This window comes from Scyliorhinus torazame, chromosome 8 (assembly GCF_047496885.1).
Source record: "Scyliorhinus torazame isolate Kashiwa2021f chromosome 8, sScyTor2.1, whole genome shotgun sequence".
Taxonomy (NCBI): Eukaryota; Metazoa; Chordata; class Chondrichthyes; order Carcharhiniformes; family Scyliorhinidae; genus Scyliorhinus; species Scyliorhinus torazame.
The window spans coordinates 77134495-77157261 of NC_092714.1; the positions used below are offsets into that span (position 1 = coordinate 77134495).

The 22767-nt window shown below is 46.7% G+C and overlaps 1 protein-coding gene across 12 annotated transcripts in view; it reads left to right on the top strand.

Annotated features, from left to right (window-relative positions):
• caska (calcium/calmodulin-dependent serine protein kinase a) overlaps positions 1-22767 on the top strand; it is a 783320-nt gene that overhangs the window by 446174 nt on the left and 314379 nt on the right. For all 12 annotated transcript variants that reach the window (XM_072513849.1, XM_072513855.1, XM_072513858.1 and 9 more), the window contains one exon: positions 7026-7147. In XM_072513849.1, coding sequence (XP_072369950.1) covers positions 7026-7147 — 122 coding nt within the window. The remainder of the gene's footprint in view (positions 1-7025; positions 7148-22767) is intronic.

Below are 22767 nucleotides of genomic sequence, written 5' to 3' on the forward strand. Positions count from 1 at the left end.
ATGGATTGATTTGTAGATGAGGACTGGTATTTTAAAATTGATGCAAAGAGATACTTTGAAGATTGATTAATCCAGAGATAGTAAGGCAACAGAACTTAATGTAGGATGGCATGAGGGATGACAGATTTGGACAAGTTATTGACTATAAAGGGCAGAACAAGGTTTTTTTTTATTTTGCAGGATCAAACTCCTGACTTGTGCCTTCTAGGATCTGATTTGGGGAGTTTGGAGGCAAGTTATTTGCTGAAGAATTCCCAGCTTCTGACCTGCTCTGACAGCCATAGTATTTATATGGCTGGTTCAGTTCAGTTTCTGGCCAATGATAACCTTTGCCCCATGTTGATAGTGGGGGATTCTGTGATAGTAACACCATTGAATATCATGGGGAGGTGGATAGATTCTCTCTTGTTGGAGGTGGTAATTTGGTTGTCTTAAATGTTACTTGCCAGTGACCAGCCCAAGCCTATAGGTTGTCCAGGTCTTGCTACATATGAATGCAGACTGCTTCAGTGTCAAAGGGGTTACAGATGGTGCTGCACATAGTGCAATCATCAGTGAAAGTCCCCACTTAAGATGAAAGGAAGGTCACCATCATTTGTGCTAGGTATTACTCCAACCAGCTGCACAGGAGCAGTATTGTGACTAGTTCTGGGGCCCAAGTCTTCAGTACCATTACGGGAATGTTGTCAGGGTCCATGTCTTTGCAATATCCAATACCTTCAGCATTTTTTTATATCGCAGGGAGTGAATCAAATTGTGAAGCTTGGCATCTGTGATTTTGTGGGCCTCAGGTGGAGGCCGAGATTGATCCAATCGGCACTTCGGGCTGAAGATGATTGCAAATGCTTCAGGCTTGTGTTGCATTGATGAGCTAGGCTCACCCATCATTGAAGATGCGATTATTTGTGGAAACTCCTACAGTTAGATTTTAATTGTTCACTGCCATTCACGGCTAGATGTAACAGGACTGCAGAGCTTAGATCCGATCCATTGATTGTGGGATCATTTAACTCTATTGCATGTTGCTTCCGCTGTTTAGTAAATTGTCCTGTGCTGTAGTTTCACCAGATTGCCTCACCATTTTTAGGAACACTACTCCTGGCATGCCGTCCTGCACTCTTCATTGGACCAGAGTTGATCCCACAGCTTGATGGTAATGGTAGAGTGGGGAATAGGTGGTTGAGTACAATTCTGCTGTTGCGAATGGCCTATAATGCCTCATGGATAACCATTTTTAAGTTGCAAGATCTACCTAATATCTATCCCATTTAGCACAGTGGTAAGTGCGAAGATGCGATTGCGTCTCCACAAGGACCTACCAATACTGACATCGACAGATGTATCTATGTCAAGTAGATTGGTGAAAAATCAGTCAGTCGTGAGAAAAACTGCAGGAAGGTCAAAAAGGATAGAACATCACAGTTATAAAGGAAGTCATCATAAAGTCATTCTAAAACTAGAAAAGACATCAAGTGAGTCAGGAAGGCATTTCTAGATCTGTTAACTCACCAGTGAGTATGGCAAGATTGGATGGTATTTATTTTAATGCGAGCAGTCTGACGAACAAGGCAGATGACTGAGGGCACAAATTAAATCATGGGGGGATGATGTCATTGCTGTCAGAGACATGGTTGAGAGAGGAGCAGGATTGGCAGCTCAATATTCCAGGATGTAGGATCTTCAGGCGAGACAGGGAAGGAGGTAAAAGAGGAGGGGGTGTCGCAATTTTGATCAGGAAACCATTACAGGAGTAAGGAGGGACGACATCTTAGAAGACTCTCCAAATGAAGCCATATGGAAAGAACTAAAAACCAGAAAGAAGCCCCCTAACAGTCTGAGAGAAATAGAAGAACAGATATGAAGGCAAATTTCAGAGAAGTGTAAATGTAATAGGGTAGTGATAGTGGGGGATTTCAATTTTCCCAACATTAACTGGGCGTAGCCATAGTGTGAAAGATTTAGAGGGATTCTTATAATGCATCCAGGAGAACTTTTTAAGTCAGTATGTAGAAGGTCCTACAAGAGAGGGGGTGGTCCGGGATTTTAGGTAACTAAGTCGGGCAAGTGGTTGAAGTATCAGTTGGGGAGCATTTTGGAGATGGCGATCATAACTCCATTAGATTCAAGATTGTTATGGGAGAGAACAAGAATGGGCCTGAAATTAAAATTCTAAACTGGGGGAAGGCTAATTTTAATAAGATCAGATATGATTTGGTCAGAGTGGATTGGGAGAAGTCACTTTTAGATAAATCTGTGACAACGGTGGGACCCATTAGGAAGGAAATCGGGTGAGTACAGGGCCAACATGTTCCAATCAAGAAAAAGGGTGGGATCAACAAATCCAGTGAATCCTGGATATTGAGGGATATACAGCATTGGATAAGGAGTAAAAGGGAGGCTTATGGCAGATATCAAGGACTCAAAACAACAGAAGCCCTAGAGGGGCATAGAATGTGCAAGAGGGAACTTAAAAGGGAAAGTAGGTGAGCAAAAAGGGGACATGAAAGGATACTAGTAGGTAAAATAAAGTAAAATCTTAAGTTGTTTTCCAAGTGCATTAGGGTAAAAGGATAATGAGGGAAAGAGTAGGGCCCATTACGGACCACAGTGATAATTTGTGTGGGGAGCCGGAAGACTTCGGTAGAGTTCTAAATTAATACTTTATGTCAACGTTCACTGGTGAAAGAGCCTGTGTGGGTATATAAATCGGGGAGAAGGACTGTGATAAAATTAAAGAAATTAACATTGAGAGGAGGTCCTGAATGACCTGTCATGCTTAAAAGTAGGCCTATCTCCAGGGCCAGATGAAATGTATTCCAGGCTGTTGAGTGAGGCAATGGAGTAAATAGCAGGGGCACTGGCACTAATTTTCAATTCCTTTATGGCCACAGGAGAGGTGCCGGAGGACAGGAGGATAGCCAATGTGGCACCATTATTCAAGACTGGAGAAAGGGATAAACCAGGAAACTGTATGCCAGTCAGTCTAAGCTCTGTGGTGGGGAAACTATTAGAATCAATTTTGAGAGACCGAATTAATCTGCATTTGGAGAGGCAGGGATTAATCAAGAACAGTCAGCATGATTTTATTAAGGGGGGGTCATTTCTGACCAACTGGATTGAATTTTTTGAAGAGGTGGCCAGATGTGTAACTGAGGGAAATGCATTTGATGTTGTCTATCTGGACTTCAGCAAGGTTTTTGATAAGGTCCCACACAGGAGACTGATAACGAAGGTAAGAGCCCATGGGATCCAAGGAAATTTTGCAAATTGGATCCAGAATTGGCTATGTAACGAGAAGCAGAAGGCGTTGGTCGAGTGGTATTTTTCTGACTAGAAGCCTGTGTCCAGTGGGGTCCCGCTGGGATCAGTGTTGGGGCCCTTGCTGTTTGTGGTTTATATGAATGATTTAGACATGAATGTAGGAGGGTTGCTCAGTAAGTTCGCGGATGTTATGAAAATTGGTGGATTGGTAAATAGTGAGGTTATAGACGTGCTGGTCAGAAGGAATGATCGTGGCAAATGGAATTCAATCAGGATAAGTGTGAGGTGATGCACTTGGGCAGAATAAACAAGGCAAGGGAATACATGATAAACGACCAGGCCCTGGGAAGCACCGAGGATCAGAGGGATCTTGATGTGCATGTATGAGCATCGGTCTGGTCCCCGATATGTGACAACCATCGGTTTGCCCCGGGGAGGTTGGACGGGGGGCTTCAGGGAGGGCAGGGATTGAGTGGATTGGAGATTTGATTTTGGAAGGGAGCTTCCCTAACTTAGGGCGCTGGAGGCCAAGTTTGGGTTGACGAGGGGGAATTAATTCAGGTGCGGGACTTTTTGCGTAGGCAGGTGCCATCTTTTCCACTCTTGCCACTAAGGGGGATCCAGGATAAGGTAGTGTCTAGAGGATGGGTGGGGGAGGGAAGTGTCTCGGATATTTACAAGGAGCTCATGGGGGCGGAGGAGATGCAGACCGAGGAGCTGAGGCATAAATGGTAGGAGGAGTTGGGAGGGGAGATTGAGGAAGGCCTGTGGGCGGACGCGCTGAGCAGGGTCAATGGGATTGCAACATGTGCCAGGCTTGGCCTGATTCAATTTAGGATCGTCCACCGGGCCCACATGACAGTGTCCCAGATGAGCAGATTCTTCGGTGTAGAGGACTGGTGTGTAAAGTGTCTGAGAGGACCGGCAGACCATGTCCACATGTTTTGGGCTTGTCCAAAACTTAGGAGATACTGGCAGGGGTTCGAGGATGTCATGTCTAGAGTACTGAACACGAGGGTGGCAATGAGTCCAGAGGTGGCGATTTTGGGGGTTTCAGAGGCCCCGGAAGTCCAGGGGGAGAAAGAGGCCGATGTCTTGGCCTTTGCTTCCCTGGTAGCCCGGAGACGGATACTTCTAGCTTGGAGGGACTCAGAGCCCCCGAAGTCGGAAGCCTGGCTGTCAGACATGGGAAGTTTCCTGGGCTTAGAGAAAATCAAGTTCGCCTTGAGAGGGTCGTTGTTAGGGTTCGCCCGGAGGTGGCAACCATTCATTGACTTCTTTGCGGAGAATTAATCGTCGGGAGGGGGGGGGGTGGTTAGGGGAATGTAGTGTAGGGGGTCAATTAGGCAGATCTGGGTGCGGCGGGCTACGGCAATTGCACTATGTACTTTGTTTACTGTACAGTCCTTTTGTTTTCTCGTTCTGTAATTCTACTGTTTACAATGCCAAAAATACCTCATTAAAATTGTTTATTGAAAAAAAAAGAAGTATTTAGATATGCACTTGTGATGCCAAGGCATACAGGGCTTCGAGCCAACTGTTGGAAAATGGGATTCGAATATTTAGGTGGTTGGTTTTGACCGGCGCAGATGCGATGAGCCAAAGGGCTGTGCTGTAGAGTACTATGACTCTAGATGATTTTGACCAAAGACCAAGCAGAAAATGGCATGAAGGGCCCCAAAGACGAAATATAGGGAAGCTGGGCATGGATCTGGTGACAATTAAAGAGCTTTATCAAGGCAGATGAGTTTGAAAGTGGGGTAATTGTTATGGAAGATCGAAACATTTAGGAAGTGTATTTAGAGGAAGAGGACTGGTGACCAGATAGAAGGATACACTGACCAAGACTGAAATCAATGGAAAAAAGTGACCTGAGCACAGAAACCAAAATGCCATAATGAGATAATGGTAATAGGCAGAGTGACACTTCCATAAGATAAAATTAATCTAACCCTTGTAAAACCATGTAGATGATAATGGGGCTGTGCAAAAGAAAGCCATAATAGAAAAATAGCAGTCAAGCAGCTGCAGGAACTGGAAGAATGGAGAGTGCAATGCTGATGTTATTTGGTAGCTTATCAACGGCAAGGTTTTGAAGAATCCAAAGATGATTTTGTCGTAACTTACGGGAAATGCATATGCTGGTAAATCCCTCAGAACTTCTCCTGCTCCGCTGCCATAACTTCAGAAGATGTTTGGTGCTAAACCCATTTTCATATGTTGCATCGATGGAGCAGGAGAAGACCTGAGGAAACCCTACTGAAGATTTTAAGAGGAAATTTAATAAAATTTCAAAGTAAATAAAGGAAAAGTCCTTGAGAGTCCACTTAGTTGGGAAACAAAACTTTCTTTTTATTTCAAGTGAAAATTTTAAAGCAATACTTGTGATATTTCAACCAATTCATATTGGTACAGTTTTAAAGAAAAGAATAGCAACATATATGATCTAGTAGTTTAGATTAAAGCACATTGGTGGAGCAGAACTAAGAGATATTTACTCTGTATAAAATCTTGCTATAATTGACCTGTGAATGCTTAATGCTGCTATTGGATTCCATAAAAACTGTCCATAAAGCTGGCATCCCTCATTGTAGCGCACAAAGATTCACCAAAAAAATAAATGAGCCAATAAAGTTTAGTGTGTTTTTTCTTAATATTTGTTTTGCTCTCAACAAATTAATCAAAATATTAAATGACAGGGCACCTTTGTCTGATGCTGTTTTCTGTTAATTTTAATATGTTGGGGTTTTAAGGAAAATTTAAGGTCAGCTGATGATCCTATGGATAAATGCAGTTTTATGTAACTAGTATCATATTGACAAAGAAGAACCTTGGGCTGAACTGAATTAGCAGAACTCTGCTGGAACCCAAGGCAATGTGAAAGTTGACATCAGAATTTCTGTTTTGGAGATTTTGTAAAAATCAAACTGACTTCTCACTTTAAGATTGGGTAAAACTGTAACCAATTAAACTAGTCTATTAGGCCCACTGCTCAAGCTCATTTAAAAGATGGCAATTTTAAGAGTTTTTTTAAAGTCATATACTACTTTACTCCTCAAGCCTGCTGCTTGATGCATAAATTTTAAATTCCTGTTATTCCTTCGTCTCCTTCAGAAGTGCTAGCTCAAATTATAATGTTATATTAATTTCACTGTAATATTGCTGCTAAAGCTAAAAAGTATGCACAATGCCCTATGATTCAGAGAATGGATAGTGAAATGAGCACTGTAGATTGAAAATTTCACTTACTAATGAGAAGTTTTCTAGTTAAGTCGATTTCAATCTGTTTATAATTTTCTTGAGAACTAAGGATGAAGACATTAAATAACTATTCATTTTTGAAAGAACACAAACTGGAAATATTTTTTTTTAACTTTCTGTTTAGATATGCCATGTGCTCTTTCCAGGAGCCGGTGCGGACTCGATGGGCCGAATGGCCTCCTTCTGCACTGTAAATTCTATGATAATCTATGATATGCCGTTTTCACCAATTACATCTCACAAAATGTAGCTTTACATTGATAAAGATTTATTTTTAGTTTGCTTTACTTGGCGAGATAGTACCATGCCTGGAAAGTGATAAAACATATCTGTGATGGTAACCATTTTATCATATCACTTTTTTCCTGGTTCTTAGACCATGCTATCACCGATCTGCCCATTTCTATGTCATTTTCATCTGACCTGGTAAATGAACAACAAAATGCACCATCAATATTCATCTCTTCAAATACCTGAAAAATATGATTTGTTTGAATTTACAGGGGCTGTTTCACAGGTACTGGATAGTTTGGAGGAAATCCATGCACTAACTGATTGCAGTGAAAAGGACTTGGATTTTTTGCACAGCGTTTTCCAGGATCAGCATCTTCATACACTGCTTGATGTGAGTCATTCTTAGCCATTTGTTCAACTATGACTTGAATGTTCTTTTCAGAGGCCTCTTGAAAATCTTTCTTTAAAATATTTGGTAATTATTTCACTGTGATCTTATTATTTTGTTTTGGGACTGCGGTAGGGGAGAATGGATTATGGATTCAGGGTGGTACTGCTCCTGGAATAATCCAGGTACATAGGGAACCAGATGCTGATTTGAATTCACAATTTAAAATAATTGGCAAGGCTTTTTTTAAAGGGATTGGCATGAGATCCAGACTTGCCTTCTCGTGGAGCAGGGGAAGGGACTCCCAAGTTCTGACTGGCCTTGGGAGTTTTGCATATGCGTGGACTGGGAGTGGGCAGAATATGTGTAATCCATCGTTTTCGTAATTCATCCAACCAAGGGCGAGCATGGTCCACGCACGGAAAAAGAAAAGAGCTCACAAAAGGGATATGTGTTCGGGGCTAAGGGCATTGGCAACAGCACCACTCCCGATGGCCCCGGGGAAATACTCGGAGTCCAGTAGTAGCAGCGACATTGAAAATCTGGAGGCAGTGGGCAGGTGCGGGAAACGGGCTGGAGGCTGGCCCAAGACGGACTATGGTTGATCGGGGGGTGGGGGCGTGCCCCCCAACCAGGCTGGTCACGTGGAATGTGCGAGGATTGAATGGGGAAGTCAAGAGAGCCTGTGTGTTTGCACACTTAAAAGCGATTGAAGGCGGAAGTGGCCATGCTGCAAGAGACTCACCTGAGGTGGGGGACAAGGTTAGGCTGAGGAAGGGATGGGTTGGGCAAGTATTTCATTCAGGCTTTAAAACGAAGGGGGTGCCGATTTTGGTCAATGTGCGGGTAGCGTTCGAGGTAGGAAATATAGTAGCTGACTCAGGGGAAAGGTGGAAGGTATGTTATGGTAAGTGGGAAACTGGAGGGGATGCCGGTGGTGTTGGTAAAAATCTATGCCCCGAACTAGGATGATGTGGAATTTATGAGGCGGGTGCTGGGGAGAATTCCTGACCTGGACTCTCATCGGCTGATTATGGGGCGGGACTTCAATACGGTCCTGGATTCGAGACTGGACCAGTCGAGCTTGAGGTCGGGTAGGGTGTCGGAAAGAGCTAAGGAGCTTCGAGGGTCAAGGGCGAAAGAATTTTTATTTTACTCCCAAGTGCACAAGGTTTATTCCCGAATAGATTTCTTTGTGTTGGATAATACGTTGTTGGTTGGGATGGTGAATGTCGAATACTCAACAATAGTCTTGTCGGACCATGCCCCGCACTGGGTGGATTTACGAGTGAACCCAGCGCCCTCAATGGAGGCTGGATGTGGGACTGTTAGCGGAGGAGGAGGTGTGTGAGCGGGTGAGGAGGGCCATCTGGGGATATGTAGTGATTAATGAGACGGGGAGGAGTCGGCAGGTAAGGTTTGGGAGGCACTGAAGGCAGTGGTCAGGGAGGAGTTTATCTCGATTCGGGTGCATAGGGAGAACGCAGAACGGGTGGAGATAGAAAGTCTAGTGGAAGAAATCCTGCAGGTGGACAAGAGATTTGCAGGACGAAGGGTTGCTAAAGGAACGCCAGAGGTTGCAAGTGCAATTTGGGCTGCTATCCACGGGTAAGGCGGTAGGGCGGTTGAAAAGGGTGAGAGGGGCAGTATATGAGTATAGGGAGAAAGCAAGCAGGATGTTAGTGCACCAGTTGAGGAAGCAAGAGGCGGCAAGAGAGATAGGGAAAGTGAAGGACACAGGTGGGAATACGGTCTTGGACCCGGCGGGGGTGAATGGGGTTTTTGGGGAGTTTTATAGCAAATTGTATGAGTCTGATCCCCCAGCCGGGGATGAGGTGGCTTCTGGGAGGGTTGGAGTTCCCGAAGGTGGATGAGGAGCTGGTAGGGCCTGGGGGCCCCAATTAGGCTTGTAGAAGTAGTAGAGGGGCTGGAGGCGATGCAATCGGGCAGGTCTCCGGGACCGGATGAGTACCTGATGGAATTTTACAACAAGTTCTCAACGGTGTTGGGACAGCTGTTGGTAAGGGCCTTCAATGAGGCAAAGGAGTGCTCCCCCCGATGTTGTCACAGGTGTCGATCTCCCTCATTTAAAAGTGGGATAAGGACCCGGAAAACTGTGGGTCATACAGACCGATCTCCCTGTTAGATGTGGATGCCAAACTACTGGAGAAGATCCTGGCCACAAGGATCAAAGACTGCATCCCGGGGGTAATAGGGGAGGATCAGACTGGCTTCATTAAGGGGCGGCATTTGGCGACCAACATTAGAAGGTTGCTTAATGTAATTGTGATGCCCTCAGAGGGGCGTGAGGTTGAGGTGGTGGTGGCGGCCATGGATACAGAGAAGGCCTTTGATCGGGTGGACTGGAAATACTTATGGGAGGTCCTGGAGCAGTTTGGGTTCAGACAGGGCTTTGTGGACTGGGTCCGGTTGCTATACCAGACACCAATGGCGAGTGTGCGGTTGAATCGGGTGAGATCAGACTATTTTAGGTTGCGCGAGGGACGAGGCAGGGATGCCCACTTTCCCCACTGTTGTTTGCCTTGGCTATAGAGCCATTGGCAATGGCATTAAGAACGTTGATGGTCTGGCACGGGTGGGTGCAGGGGGGTTGGTGGTGGAGCACAAGGTCTCGCTTTACGCGGACGATCTACTTTTGTACATATCGGACCCATTTGAGAGGAGGGGATTGGACGGAATATGGGGATATTAGTGGAATTCGGCCGGTTTTCGGGATACAAATTGAATATAGGTAAGAGTGAGGTCTTTGCGATCCAGCAGGTTCTTTCAGGGGATGGAGGATAGATGTGGGCACTGTGCAGGGAGTCCTGCGAACCATGTTCATATGTTTTGGGCATGTCCGAGGCTGAGGGGTTTCTGGTAGGGGTTTGTTGACGTTATGTCAGAGGTATGACAAATGAGGGTGATGCCAAGTCCAGAGGTACCGATCTTTGCAGTGTCAGAAGACCCGGGAGCCCAGGGGGTGAGAGAGGCCGATTGAGAGAGGGCGATGACCTGGCCTTTGCCTCCCTGGGGGCCCGGAGACGGATCCTACTAGGATGGAGGGACTCTGAGCCCCGAAGTCGGGGTATGGGTTAGCGACATGGCGGGGTTTCTCAGACTAGAGAAAATCAAATTCGCCTTAAGCGGTTCATTACAGTGGTTTGCTCGGAGGTGGCAGCCGTTCATCGACTTCTTCGAGAAAAATTAAGCTGTCAGCAGGGGGAGGCGGGAAAGGGAGGCATGAGAGAGACGAGTAAGGGCAGGAGAACCAACGGAGGAGGGCTGGGAAGGTGGCACTGTTTATGTAAGCCATATTGGCTGGGGTCTGCTTGGGGGGTTTGTTGGGTATATTGTGTTTTTGTTCTTGTTGAAATTTGATTTTTTAAATTGTTTAAATTATAAATGCTTCAATAAAATATTTTCTTTTTAAAAAAAATTTAAAAATCTGGAGGCAGTTGCGCCAGCACTTTAATCTGGGGGCGGGGTCAAGGGAAATGTCAATTTCACCGATTTGAACCAAGGAAGTGGGCTAGGCGTTTTCGGAGATGGGAAGAGAAGGGAGTCGGGCATTAAAGGATTTGTTTCTAGGTGGTCGGTTTGCGAGATTGAAGGAGCAGGGGGCGAAATATGGCTTGGGGCAGGGGGAAATGTTTAGGTATATACAGGTCCGAAATTTCACTAAGAAGCAGATACAGAGCTTTCCGGTGGCGCCGGCATCCACACTGTTGGAGGAGGTGCTGACGACAGGGGGAATAGAGAAGGGGGTGGTGTCGGCGATTTATGGGGCGATTCTGGGAGAAGCGAAAGCACTGCTGGAGGGGATTAAGACCAAGTGGGAGGAAGAGTCGGGAGAGGGCATGGAGGAGGGGTTGTGGTGTGAGCTCCTCCGGAGCTTGAGTGCCTCAATGTGGCTGATACAACTGAAGGTGGTGTATAGGGCACACCTCACAAAGGCGAGGATGAGCCAACACTTTGCGGGGGTAGAGGATGTTTGTGAACGTTGTGGGGGGGCCCATCGCAAACCACGTTCATATGTTCTGGTCCTGACCAAAACTGGAGGGGTATTGGAGGGAGGTGTTCAGGGTAATTTCGAAGGTGGTACATGTGAAGCTTGAGCCTGGTCCTCTGGAGGCCATATTCGGGTAATCGGATCAGCCAGGGCTGGAAGCGGGTGCGGAGGCAGATGTTTTAGCCTTCGCCTCGCTGATTGAGTTGAGGGGAAGGATGGAAGGGTTCTATTATGCACTTTCAAGAATTGGGTGACATGGAAAATTTGGGGGGTGGAGGGGGGGGTGGGGTTTGGACTGTATATGTTGTTGATGACCATGCATGGTTGGATAGTGGATTCCTGAATCATTTTCTTTGATGTTTGCATTTAAAATGTTGAAGGTTGTTTGGGGGTTGGTGGGAGGAATGGATAGTTGGCCAGGGCATTGACATTGTATTTGTTACCGTTGGCTGCTGGTGGGTGTAAATTTGGATGCAAATGTAAAAAAGGAAGAGAATGAAAATATTTTTTTTAAAAAGGGATCATGTGATCAAGAGCAAAGTGTCATAATCGGGAAGCATCCCAGACAGGGACAGGGAGTGTTCCCAAAGTTAAGAAGAAAGAGAAGCAGCACAAAAGGAACAAAGTAGAAAAAGGTCTGTAGTTGGCAGACCTTAAGTGAAGTGTGCTCGGGAGAAGCCCTGGCGATGGGAGTGAGCTCGGGAGAGAAGCCCTGGCGATGGGAGTGAGCTCGGGAGAAGCCCTGGCGATGGGAGTGAGCTCGGGAGAAGCCCTGGCGATGGGAGTGAGCTCGGGAGAAGCCCTGGCAATGGGAGTGAGTTCGGGAGAAGCCCTGGTGATGGGAAAGGGTTCGGGAGAAGCCCTGGCGATGGGAGTGAGCTCGGGCGAAGCCCTGGCGATGGGAAAGGGTTCGGGAGAAGACCAGGCAATGGGAGTGGGCTCGGGAGAAGCCCTGGCGATGGGAGTGGGCTCGGGAGAAGCCCTGGCGATGGGAGTGGGCTCGGGAGAAGCCCTGGCAATGGGAGTGGGCTCGGGAGAAGCTCTGGCAATGGGAGTGAGCTCGGGAGAAGCTCTGGCGATGGGAGTGAGCTCGGGAGAAGCCCTGGCGATGGGAATGGGCTTGGGAGAAGCCCTGGCGATGGGAGTGAGCTCGGGAGAAGCCCTGGCGATGGGAGTGGGCTCGGGAGAAACCCTGGCGATGGGAGTGGGCTCGGGAGAGAAGCCATGGCGATGGGAATGGGCTCGGGAGAGAAGCCCTGGTGATGGGAGTGAGCTCGGGAGAGAAGTCGTGGCGATGGGAGTGAGCTCGGGAGAGGTCCTGGCGATGGGAGTGGGCTCGGGAGAGAAGCCATGCCGATGGGAATGGGCTCGGGAGAGAAGCCCTGGCGATGGGAGTGGGCTCGGGAGAGAAGCCTTGGCGATGGGAGTGAGCTCAGGAGAAGCCCTGGCGATGGGAGTGAGCTCGGGAGAAGCCCTGGCGATGGGAGTGAGCTCGGGAGAAACCCTGGCGATGGGAAAGGGTTCGGGAGAAGCTCTGGCGATGGGAGTGAGCTCGGGAGAAGCCTTGGCGATGGGAATGGGCTCGGGAGAAGTCCTGGCAATGGGAGTGGGCTCGGGAGAAGCCCTGGTAATGGGAGTGGGCTCGGGAGAAGCCCTGGTGATGGGAAAGGGTTCGGGAGAAGCCCTGGCAATGGGAGTGGGTTTGGGAGAAGCTCTGGCGATGGGAGTGAGCTCGGGAGAAGCCCTGGCGATGGGAGTGAGCTCAGGAGAAGCTCTGGCGATGGGAATGGGCTTGGGAGAAGCCCTGGCGATGGGAGTGGTCTCGGGAGAAGCCCTGGCGATGGGAATGGGCTTGGGAGAAGCCCTGGCGATGGGAGTGAGCTCGGGAGAAACCCTGGCGATGGGAGTGGGCTCGGGAGAAGCCCTGGCAATGTGAGTGGGCTCGGGAGAGAAGTCCTGGCGATGGGAGTGAGCTCGGGAGAAGTCCTGGCGATGGGAGTGGGCTCGGGAGAGAAGCCATGGCGATGGGAATGGGCTCGGGAGAAGCCCTGGCGATCAGAGTGAGCTCAGGAGAAGCCCTGGCGATGGGAGTGAGCTCGGGAGAAGCCCTGACGATGGGAGTGAGCTCGGGAGAAGCCCTGGCGATGGGAAAGGGTTCGGGAGAAGCTCTGGCGATGGGAGTGAGCTCGGGAGAAGCCCTGGCGATGGGAATGGGCTCGGGAGAAGCCCTGCCGATGGGAGTGAGCTCAGGAGAAGCCCTGGCGATGAGAGTGGGCTCGGGAGAGAAGCCCTGGCGATAGGAGTGGGCTCGGGAGAGAAGCCTTGGCGATGGGCTCGGGAAAAGCCCTGGCAATGGGAGTGAGCTCGGCAGAAGTCCTGGCGGTGTGAGTGATCTCGGGAGAGAGGTCCTGGCGATGGGAGTGAGCTTGAGTGAAGCCCACTCCGAATGACCTTCTGCACTCTAGGGATCCTATGATTCTAGTTTAGAAAGCAAGGCTTTATATTGGGTAATGATGGTCAGAGGACAGTAACAGTGTAACCCTTTAATCTTTAATCTTCATTTTATTATTGTCCCAATTGACTTACATTAACACTGCAATGAAGGTACTGTGACAATCCCCTAGTCGCCACACTCCGGCGCCTGTTCGGGTACTCAGAGGGAGAATTCAGAATGTCCAATTCACCTAACAACGTCTTTCGGGACTTGTGGGAGGAAACCGGAGCACCTGGAGGAAACCCACACAGACACTGAGAGAACGTGCAGACTCCGCACAGACAGTGACCCAAGTAGGAATGGAATTTGGGAACCTGGTGCTGTGAAGCAACAGTGCTAACCACTGTGCTACAGCAGTTGTTTGATCATTCTAATCTTTGCAAACTCCCCAAGATTACTGTGGCCAAACACAAGAAGCTTATTGCTGATAAGCAATTGAAGGAAAGGCTGGTCAGTGTAGAGAAATAACTTCCACAAACAAAAAACATGGGGCTGGTTTAGCACAGGGCTAAATTGCTGGCTTTGAAAGCAGACCAAGGCAGGCCAGCAGCACGGTTCAATTCTCGTACCAGCCTTCCTGAACAGGCGCCGGAATGGGGCGACTAGGGGCTTTTCACAGTAACGTCATTTGAAACCTACATGTGACGATAAGCGATTTCATTTCATTTTTTTTTTCAAAACAAGAACAGGTGAGAAGTTTTAGTCACAGGAAGTAGAATGAGATCTTGAAATGTCTAAATGATAAACTTGCATATACAGCAAAGATAGATCTTCATTTACAACCTGATTAACTTCAATTATCAGCGGCTGGATTCTCCAGTCACCGACGGCAAAATCGCATTTGCCGATATCGGGGGCGGTGCTGCTTTCGCGATGCTCTGTCCCCTCCAAAGCGGCGTACCGACGGCCTCCGGACGTTACCTGAGGCCCGCCCCCAATGCTCCGCTCTCGACCGGCCGAGTTCCCGATAGCGTCGGTCGCATGTCGTCTCATCCGTCGGGAACTCAGCATGGCTGCTGCGGACTCAGTCCAGCGCCGCCACAGTCGGGGGGGGGGGGGGCATCTTTATTAGGGGCTGGGGGCACTGTGGGGGGCTGGTCCAGGGTGCGTGAGTCGGGTCCGCAAGCAGCCTCCGCCATGTAGCACAGCGCAGCCGCTGCAGGCCGCTACCGTGCCCGTGTGCGGCCACGGAACCGGCAATTCTCCGGGCCGTATCGGCAGCTAGAGCCGAGTCGTCTACGCTGCCGGCATGTCAGCCTCCAGCAACACGGGGAATCGGTGCCCGTTTAACGCCAGTTTTTCTGGTGTAAAGCGCCACCGTTCCCATGCCAGTGTGGGAACATAGCCCCAGAATCCGAGAATCCAGCCCAGACGTTTCTATTAAGTATCGTTACAAACATCTTGACCAGGAAAATGAATTGCTGGCGAATTAGAACAGTTGGGTGGGTGCTGAATTAAAGACCAAGCCAATGAACTGTTGGAACTTTGTCGTTAAAAGAGCAATGGAATTGTTCAACTCTGATGCAGTCTAGAAAACAAGAAAGATGAGATGTGCAGCATGGAAGAGCAGATCCAAAGCAGATTGAGATCGAACAAATAAATAAGATTCTGAGGAGCAGTCGGTAACCAGGGAAGAAAGATTCCAAAATTAACAGAATGCCCATATGAAGTGAAGTTGTTAAGCTGGTTTAAGGTTTCTGCAGATAACTCTGAAACAAAGACAACTGAGCTCACCAGAGTAATTGCTTAGTTGAAGCAAGAGATACACTTGGAAAAGAATTGGAAGATAAGAGAGTAAATATATATTTGGATGAAATTATGAAAGAAACAGATGACTGTTCCATTTTTTGGAAACTTCAATGAGAAGAATATGAACATCTGCAGAAGACGGTGGAACGTCTCTCAGATCAACTAGTGGAAAATGATTTGAGAAAAGAGAGGAAAACTTCCTTGGTGCAGGTTTATCCATCTGGAGTTAATTAAAATGATGAAACAACAAAATCTGGTATGGAGGAAATGAGTGACAAAGTTTTAAAATGAGGTCTCACCCTTTTAGGATCAAGATCATAGAATTTACAGTGCGGAAGGAGGCCATTCGGCCCATCGAGTCTGGAAAGAGCACGTTACTTAAACCCACGCCTCCCTGTAACTGTAACCCAGTAACCCCACCTAACCTTTTAGACACTAAGGGGCAATTTAGCATGGCCAATCCACCTAACCTGCACATCTTTGGACTGTGGGAAGAAACCAAAGCACCCGGAGGAAACCCAGGCAGACACAGTGCAAATTCCACACGGTCACCCAAGGCCAGAACTGAACCTGTGACTCTGACACTGTGTGGCAGCAGTGATAACCACTGTGCTGCCCTAAGATGAAGAGAATTTCTTTCTGAGGATGACATTGCAACTCTCTGCCTCAGAAGCTGGTGGTGACTGGGTCATTGAATATTCTTAAGGCAGAGGTAGATAAATTCTTGATAGGCAAGGGTATCAAAGGTTATCAGGGGTAGATTGGAATGTTGAATTTGAAACACAAGCAGATCAGTCATGATCTTTTTGAATAATGGAGCAGACCCGAGGAGCCGATGGCCGCCTTCTATTTTGTTAGTTTGTATAGTTTCAAAGTTTATTATCAATCAGACACGCATGGTTTCAGTAGCCAATCTAAGGAACACACTGAAGACATGTTTCCATTAACGGAAGAGTAAGAAAAAATCCATGTTGTTCTGCATTAAAGCTGAGAAACCTATAGGAAAGCCATTGGCCACATATAGCGTGACTAATATGCATCCATATGTGAAGAGTGTAAGGTGACCAGAGTATTGTTTACAGTTACACCAGAAAGGCTGAAAAACCATGATGCAAAATAGAAATACAAGCTGGTCAAGATGTTTTAAAAAAAACTTTAATGTGTTCCCACTGTTTTGGTATACCATAAATAGATTATGGGGAAAAAAATGTAATTGTTGGTGTTTAAAGTGTATAGGTGAATAGGTGTTCTGAGTTATGTCAGTTTTATGGTGTTTAAATCCTGCTGATCCTACTTGTCACATGTACTTTCATTTTATTTAAGCCTTTGTACCTTTGTAATATGATGTGTAAAGTTTATATGTACAGTATGTAATTATCTATTAAAGTGGTAATGATAAGTTGTACTTAACATGTTAAGTATGTTTAAGCTGCTTTCTTCCAAGGACGAAGGTATTAGGAAATCCAGATTTATCATCTTGTGGAGTCTAGGGCCAGGAAATCTAAGTCCTGACATACCTTGGGAGTTCTGTGCATGTGCAGAATGGGAGTAGGCCTCCACAGTGTTACTCCACAAACGAAAATTGTGCAAAAATGAGCTAATGTGATTAGAAGGTAGTTCCATAATAGAAAAGTGCCTCAGGCATCGGACAGGGAGAGGTCCCAATGTTAAGAAGAAAGAGGAGCAGAGAAAGAGGATCCAAGTAGAAAGGGGTCTGTGATTGGCAGACCTTAAGTGGAGAGGGCTCAGGAGTAGCCCTGGCAATCGAAAAAAGCAACAGGAGGTTGGTGATTCTCTGCTTTGGGATGCTGGAAGCAAAGTTACCCTTTTAGAACAGTGATGTTCTGCTTGGCATGGCCAAAGAGCTGAAAAAATGCTTGAGTTGGTGCTGGACTACCGACTCGGGAATCCAGGGGAACAAAATCTCTGCAAATGAGATTGAAACCATGCAAAGTGGGCCAATGTTGATGCCATCCAAGTTGGAGTGACTTTTGGAGAGGATTCCAAGGCTAGGTATCCAAGATGAAGATTGGAATCCCTCGTGAAATAGACAGGTTTCAACTCGTTTACTTGATGAAGTCTGGGTAGGTTGTTGAGAATTCAGTGAAATCTGTCTTGGTCACATCTGACATTTATTGTGCAGTGTAGTTTTTTTCAGCCACATTTTGCCTGTTATTTCACATGGACCTCATATTAACCTGTATGTTAGAGTATTATGTAGATATTGTAAATTGTTTTACCTATCTGTGGTGAAGTTTATTTTTTTTTGTTCAAAACCCATAACATCTTGTAATTGTATTCACTGAATAAGTGCCCGGAATCTCAAACTTTGTCTACTTTAAACAGGGGCAGCACAGTGGCACAGTGGTTAGCATTGGATAGGATTTGTTTTATTGCCACGTGTACTAAGGTACAGTGAAAAGTATTGTTCTGCATGCAGTCTTGACAGATCATTCCATACATGAGAAAAAAAGCATAAAACATACATAAATACACAGAACCAGGCATCAGTTGAAGCATACAGGAGTGCAGTACTATTCAGTAGAGAACATGTGTGAAGAGATCAGATCAGTCCAGAAGAGAGTCGTTCAGGAGTCTGGTAATGGCAGGAAAGAAGCTGTTTTTGAATCTGTTTGTGCATGTTCTCAGACTTTTGTATCTCCTGCCCGATTGAAGAAGTTGGAAGAATGAATAACCCAGATGGGAGGGGTCTTTGATTATGCTGCCTGCTTTCCCAAGGCAGCAGGAGGTGTAGACAGAATCAGTGGACGGGAGGCGGGCAGTGTTCACGACTCTCTGTAGTTTCTTAAGGTCTTGGGCCGAGCAGTTGTCATACCAGGCTGTGATGCAGCCAGATAGGATGCTTTCTATGGTGCATCTGTAAAAATTGGTAAGAGTCAATGTGGACATGCCAAATTTCCTTAGTTTCCTGAGAAAGTATAGGCGCATGTTGTGCCTTGATCGTAGCGTCGACGTGGGTGGACCAGGACAGATTGTTGGTGATGTACACACCTAGGAATTTGAAGCTGTCAACCATCTCCAACTTGGCACCATTGATGCAGACAGGGTGTGTACGATATTTGCTTCCTGAAATCAATGCCCAGCTCTTTAGTTTAGCTGTTACTGAGGGAGAGATTGCTGTCGTTACACCACTCCACAATATTCTCTATCTCCCTCCTGTACTCTGATTAATCGTTGTTTGAGATCCGACACACTACGGTCATGTCATCAGCAAACTTGTAGATGGAATTGGTGCCAAATTTTGCCACGTAGTCGTGTGTGTATAGGGAGTATAGTATGGGGCTAAGTACGCAGCCTTGCGGTGCTCCGGTATTGAGGACTATCGTGGAGGAGGTGTCATTGTTTATCCTTACTGATTGTGGTCTATGGGTCAGAAAGTCGAGGATCCAGTTGCAGAGGGAGGTGCCAAGTCCTCGGTTTTGCAGTTTTTATATCAGCTTGACTGGGATTGTGGTTTTGAAGACAGAGCTGTAGCTGCCTCACAGCGCTGAGGAGCAGGGTTTGATCCCTGCCCGGGTCACTGTCCGTGTGAAGTTTGCACATTCTCCCATGTTTGCATTGTCTCGCCCCCACAACCCAAATATGTGTAGGGTAGGTGGATTGGCCACGTTAAATTGCCCCTTAATTGGAAAAAAAAAATGATTGGGGACTCTAAATTTTTTTTTTTTAAACTGATCCCTAATTGGATCATGTCAAGAACTGTGTTTATTTTTCCCAGGATCACATCAGGATGATGCATCTTTAAAATAGGCATATTTGATTTATTTGATGCTTGAGGGTTTGATTTACTGTTTGATTCCTTTTCAGAAAAAAAAAAGAGGCAGTATGGTGGCACAGTGGTTAGCACTGCTGCCTGATGACACCAGGGACCCAGGTTCAATTCCGGCCTTGGGTGATTGTTTGGAGTTTGAACTTTCTCCCCGTGTCTGCATGGGTTTCCTCCCGGTGCTCCAGTTTCCTCCCACAGTCTAATGATGTGCAGGTCAGGTGGTTTGGCCGAGCTAAATTGCTCCTTAGTGTTCAGGAATGTGCAGGTTATGTGGGGTTACGGGAATGGGGTGAGGGAGTTGGCCCAGGTAGGGTGCTCTTTCAGAGATTCGGTGCAGATTTGATGGGCCAAATGGCCTCCATCTGCACTGTAAGAATTCTAATTCTGTGATTTTATTTAAATCTTCTGTAACGTGCAGCACCTGTTTCAAAAGCAATGTACAATTTGGAGGAAGTCCATGGACTAGCAGATTCAAAAGAAAGTGTCTTGTACAGCTATGTGTATATATTGCTGTTATTTTGTAAATGATAATTTCACTGCCATGCAGACCTATCCACCACAATGTAACTATATAGTAATCTGCCTTTTGGTCCTGATGACTTGAAGCCTGCTCTACTGTGGCACAACAGAAACTAAAAGGGACAATTTAGTCTTTATCTTCAAATTATTCTTTATTTTATTCCAGGTTTGTTCTTTCCTGCTCCTTCTGGGTCAAAAATCTTTGCTAAAGTTAGAATTTTACCAAAAGCAGCCGTTCAATTCTGCTCGTTCTCAGAATCATTAATTGAATGACAATGCTATATCTGAATGGATCTCTTTTGGCCTTATTTACATTGGCACATGCTGCCCTTGTGTTCCTTTTGTTGATAAAATTGTTTAATGTACTTTATCGTCAATTTCTTTTGACACCCGGGTCTGCAAATTTTACGGCAATTATAAATAATTTCTCTATGTCTTTCACTAAAACCACACTCAACAATAAAATGAACCCTCCAATTAAAGTTGAATGAAATTTTAATACTGTGATTTTGCAATGAATCTTCTTTCTTGCACAGTGATCTTGTACATGAGTTGTCCTTTCATTATCACCCAAGGGCAGGATTCCAATTGGACATGTGCGCATAGGCGAGCAGACACAAAAATCCACATCACTGGCCGGTATGCCATTTTACCAACCCCATCCTGCCCACTAGCTAATTTCTCCGAGGCAGGATATGGGTTGGGAAGGCTACCTGCTCACAAGTACCGGGTGTTCAATTAAGGACGTTAAATCATTACAGGCCAACTGTCAGAGACTGACTGGAACCTCTGACATGCCAGAGGCTAAACCTTGAAGGCAGCCTTGTGATGACAGGTTGAGGGTGGGGCCAGTGCTCCAGACAGCGGAGCACTGAGGACCCTCCCTCCCCTCTTGCTGAACCACAGCTGCAGGTCATCCTATGGAGAGATTACCCTCTCCACAATGGATAGGATAGGATTTGTTTATTGTCACGTGTACTGAGGTACAGTGAAAAGTATTTTTCTGCGAGTAACTCAAACAGATCATTTAGTATATGAAAAGAAAAAGAAAATACATAAAAGAGCAACACAAGGTCCACAATATAAATGCACAGACACCGGCATCAGGTGAAGCATACAGTAGTGTAGTAATAATGAGGTCAATCCATAAGAGGGTCGTTTAGGAGTCTGGTAACAGAGGGAAGAAGCTGTTTTTGAATCTGTTTGTGCATGCTCTGACTTTTGTATCTCCTGCCGGATGGAAAAAGTTGGAAGAGTGAGTAAGCCTGGCTGCTGAAGTCATTTCTTAATTGAGAAATTTTAAAAATTGGAGAGAGGGCCCCTCAAGGTGGAGATTCATTCTCTTTCTTCCATCCAAACTGCAGACTTGCTCATTCAAATAAGAAATACTCCAGTTTCAAGAATCCACCCCTCATCATTCCTAACTGGATGGCGAGCCTGCCCTCTGATCACTAATTGACCAATTCATGGAAAATCACTGCCAAATGGCTCTTTTCTCTACAGATGCAGGGGTCCATTTATCCCCAATGTCAGGGTCCCAACCCAACGGATAAAGGTCTGCCCTAAGTATCATTAGAAGTTGTGTTATGGTTAGCGAATGTAGGAATTTTGGGTTTTTTTTAATGCTAAAATGTGAAGTTGTTCAAATTCAGGGTACATGATCTTAAAGGTTTTATCAAAGTAAAACTTGCAAGTAAATTGTGGCAACCTTAGTCCAAATCCATTGGTCAGTGGGGATGGGAGCGCTGCCATGGCCAGGGTCTGGAGGGAGGTCGCCATGCAGGAGCCCTCCTCCATTTGCACGCATTCGGTTTCCTGCTCCTTTATCCATCCCTTTACCCCTTCCACAATTGCTGCCCAGTGGTAACATTGTAGGCTCAGGAGGGCTAGGCCCAATGATTCTCGTTCTCTGTAGGACTTTTGGGGGGATCCTAGGGTTCTCCAACCCCCCCCGCCACAAACACACACACACACATGCCATGATTGTTTTCCTACTGTGTTGAAGAAGACCTTGAGGATGTAGATCAGTGTGGATCTGAACAGAAAGAGGAACCTGGGCAGTACGTTCATCTTAATCGCCTGCACTCTCACTACCAGGGAGAGAGGGAGTATGTCCCACCTCTGCACGTCATTTTTAACTTCCTCGACCAGGCTGGTCAGGTTCCACTTGTGGATCCGCGATTAGTCATGGGCGATTTGGATCCCCAGGTAGCGGAATTTGTGTTAGAGCCCCTTCAGCCCTGCTCTCCTCTCCCCCCCCCCCCCCCCCCCCCCCCCTTGCGGGTTCACCGGGAGGATCCCACTTTTGCACAGGTTGAGTTTGTAGCCCAAGAAGGCTCCAGACTCGTTCAAGAGCACCATGATTCTCTCCATGCTGCTTTGCGGGTCTGAGATGTAAAGGAGCAGGTCATGCTCAAAGAGCAAGACTCCTCTCTGGTTCCCCTTCCAATTCTTTGCTGCCCTGAGCGCAATCGCTAGTGGTTCAATCGCTGGGATGAGTAGCAGGGACAACAGGTTTCCCTGTCTTGTGCCTCTGTGCAGCAGGATGTACTTTGAGCTGGTGGTATTCGTCTGTATGCTCACCGTGGAATCGCTGTACAGGGGTTTAACCCAAGCGGTGAACCATGTTCCAATCCCGAACTGCTCCAGTACCTTGATGGAGTACTTCCATTCGACTCTGTCGAAGACGTTTTCTGCGTCCAGGGAGATGATTACCTCTGATGTTCTCTCCCTGGATGGGGTTATTATCACATTCAGCAAACGCCTGATGTTCGATGTTAGCTGGCTACCTTCGTCAAAGCCCGTTTAGTCCTCTGCTACCACCTCTGGTACACAGTCCTCCAGCCTCCTGGCTCGTATTTTGATCAGTAATTACGCATCTACGTTTAGCAACGAAATGGGTCTGTAGGACCCGCAATCTATTGGGTCTTTATCTTTCTTGGGTATCGGCGAGATTGAGGCTTGTGCTAACATAGGCGGCAGAGTGCCCCTCGCCAGCGAGTCTGTGAACATCTCCTGCCAGTTCTGTTGCAAATCTTTTGTAGAAGTCTGCTGGGAAT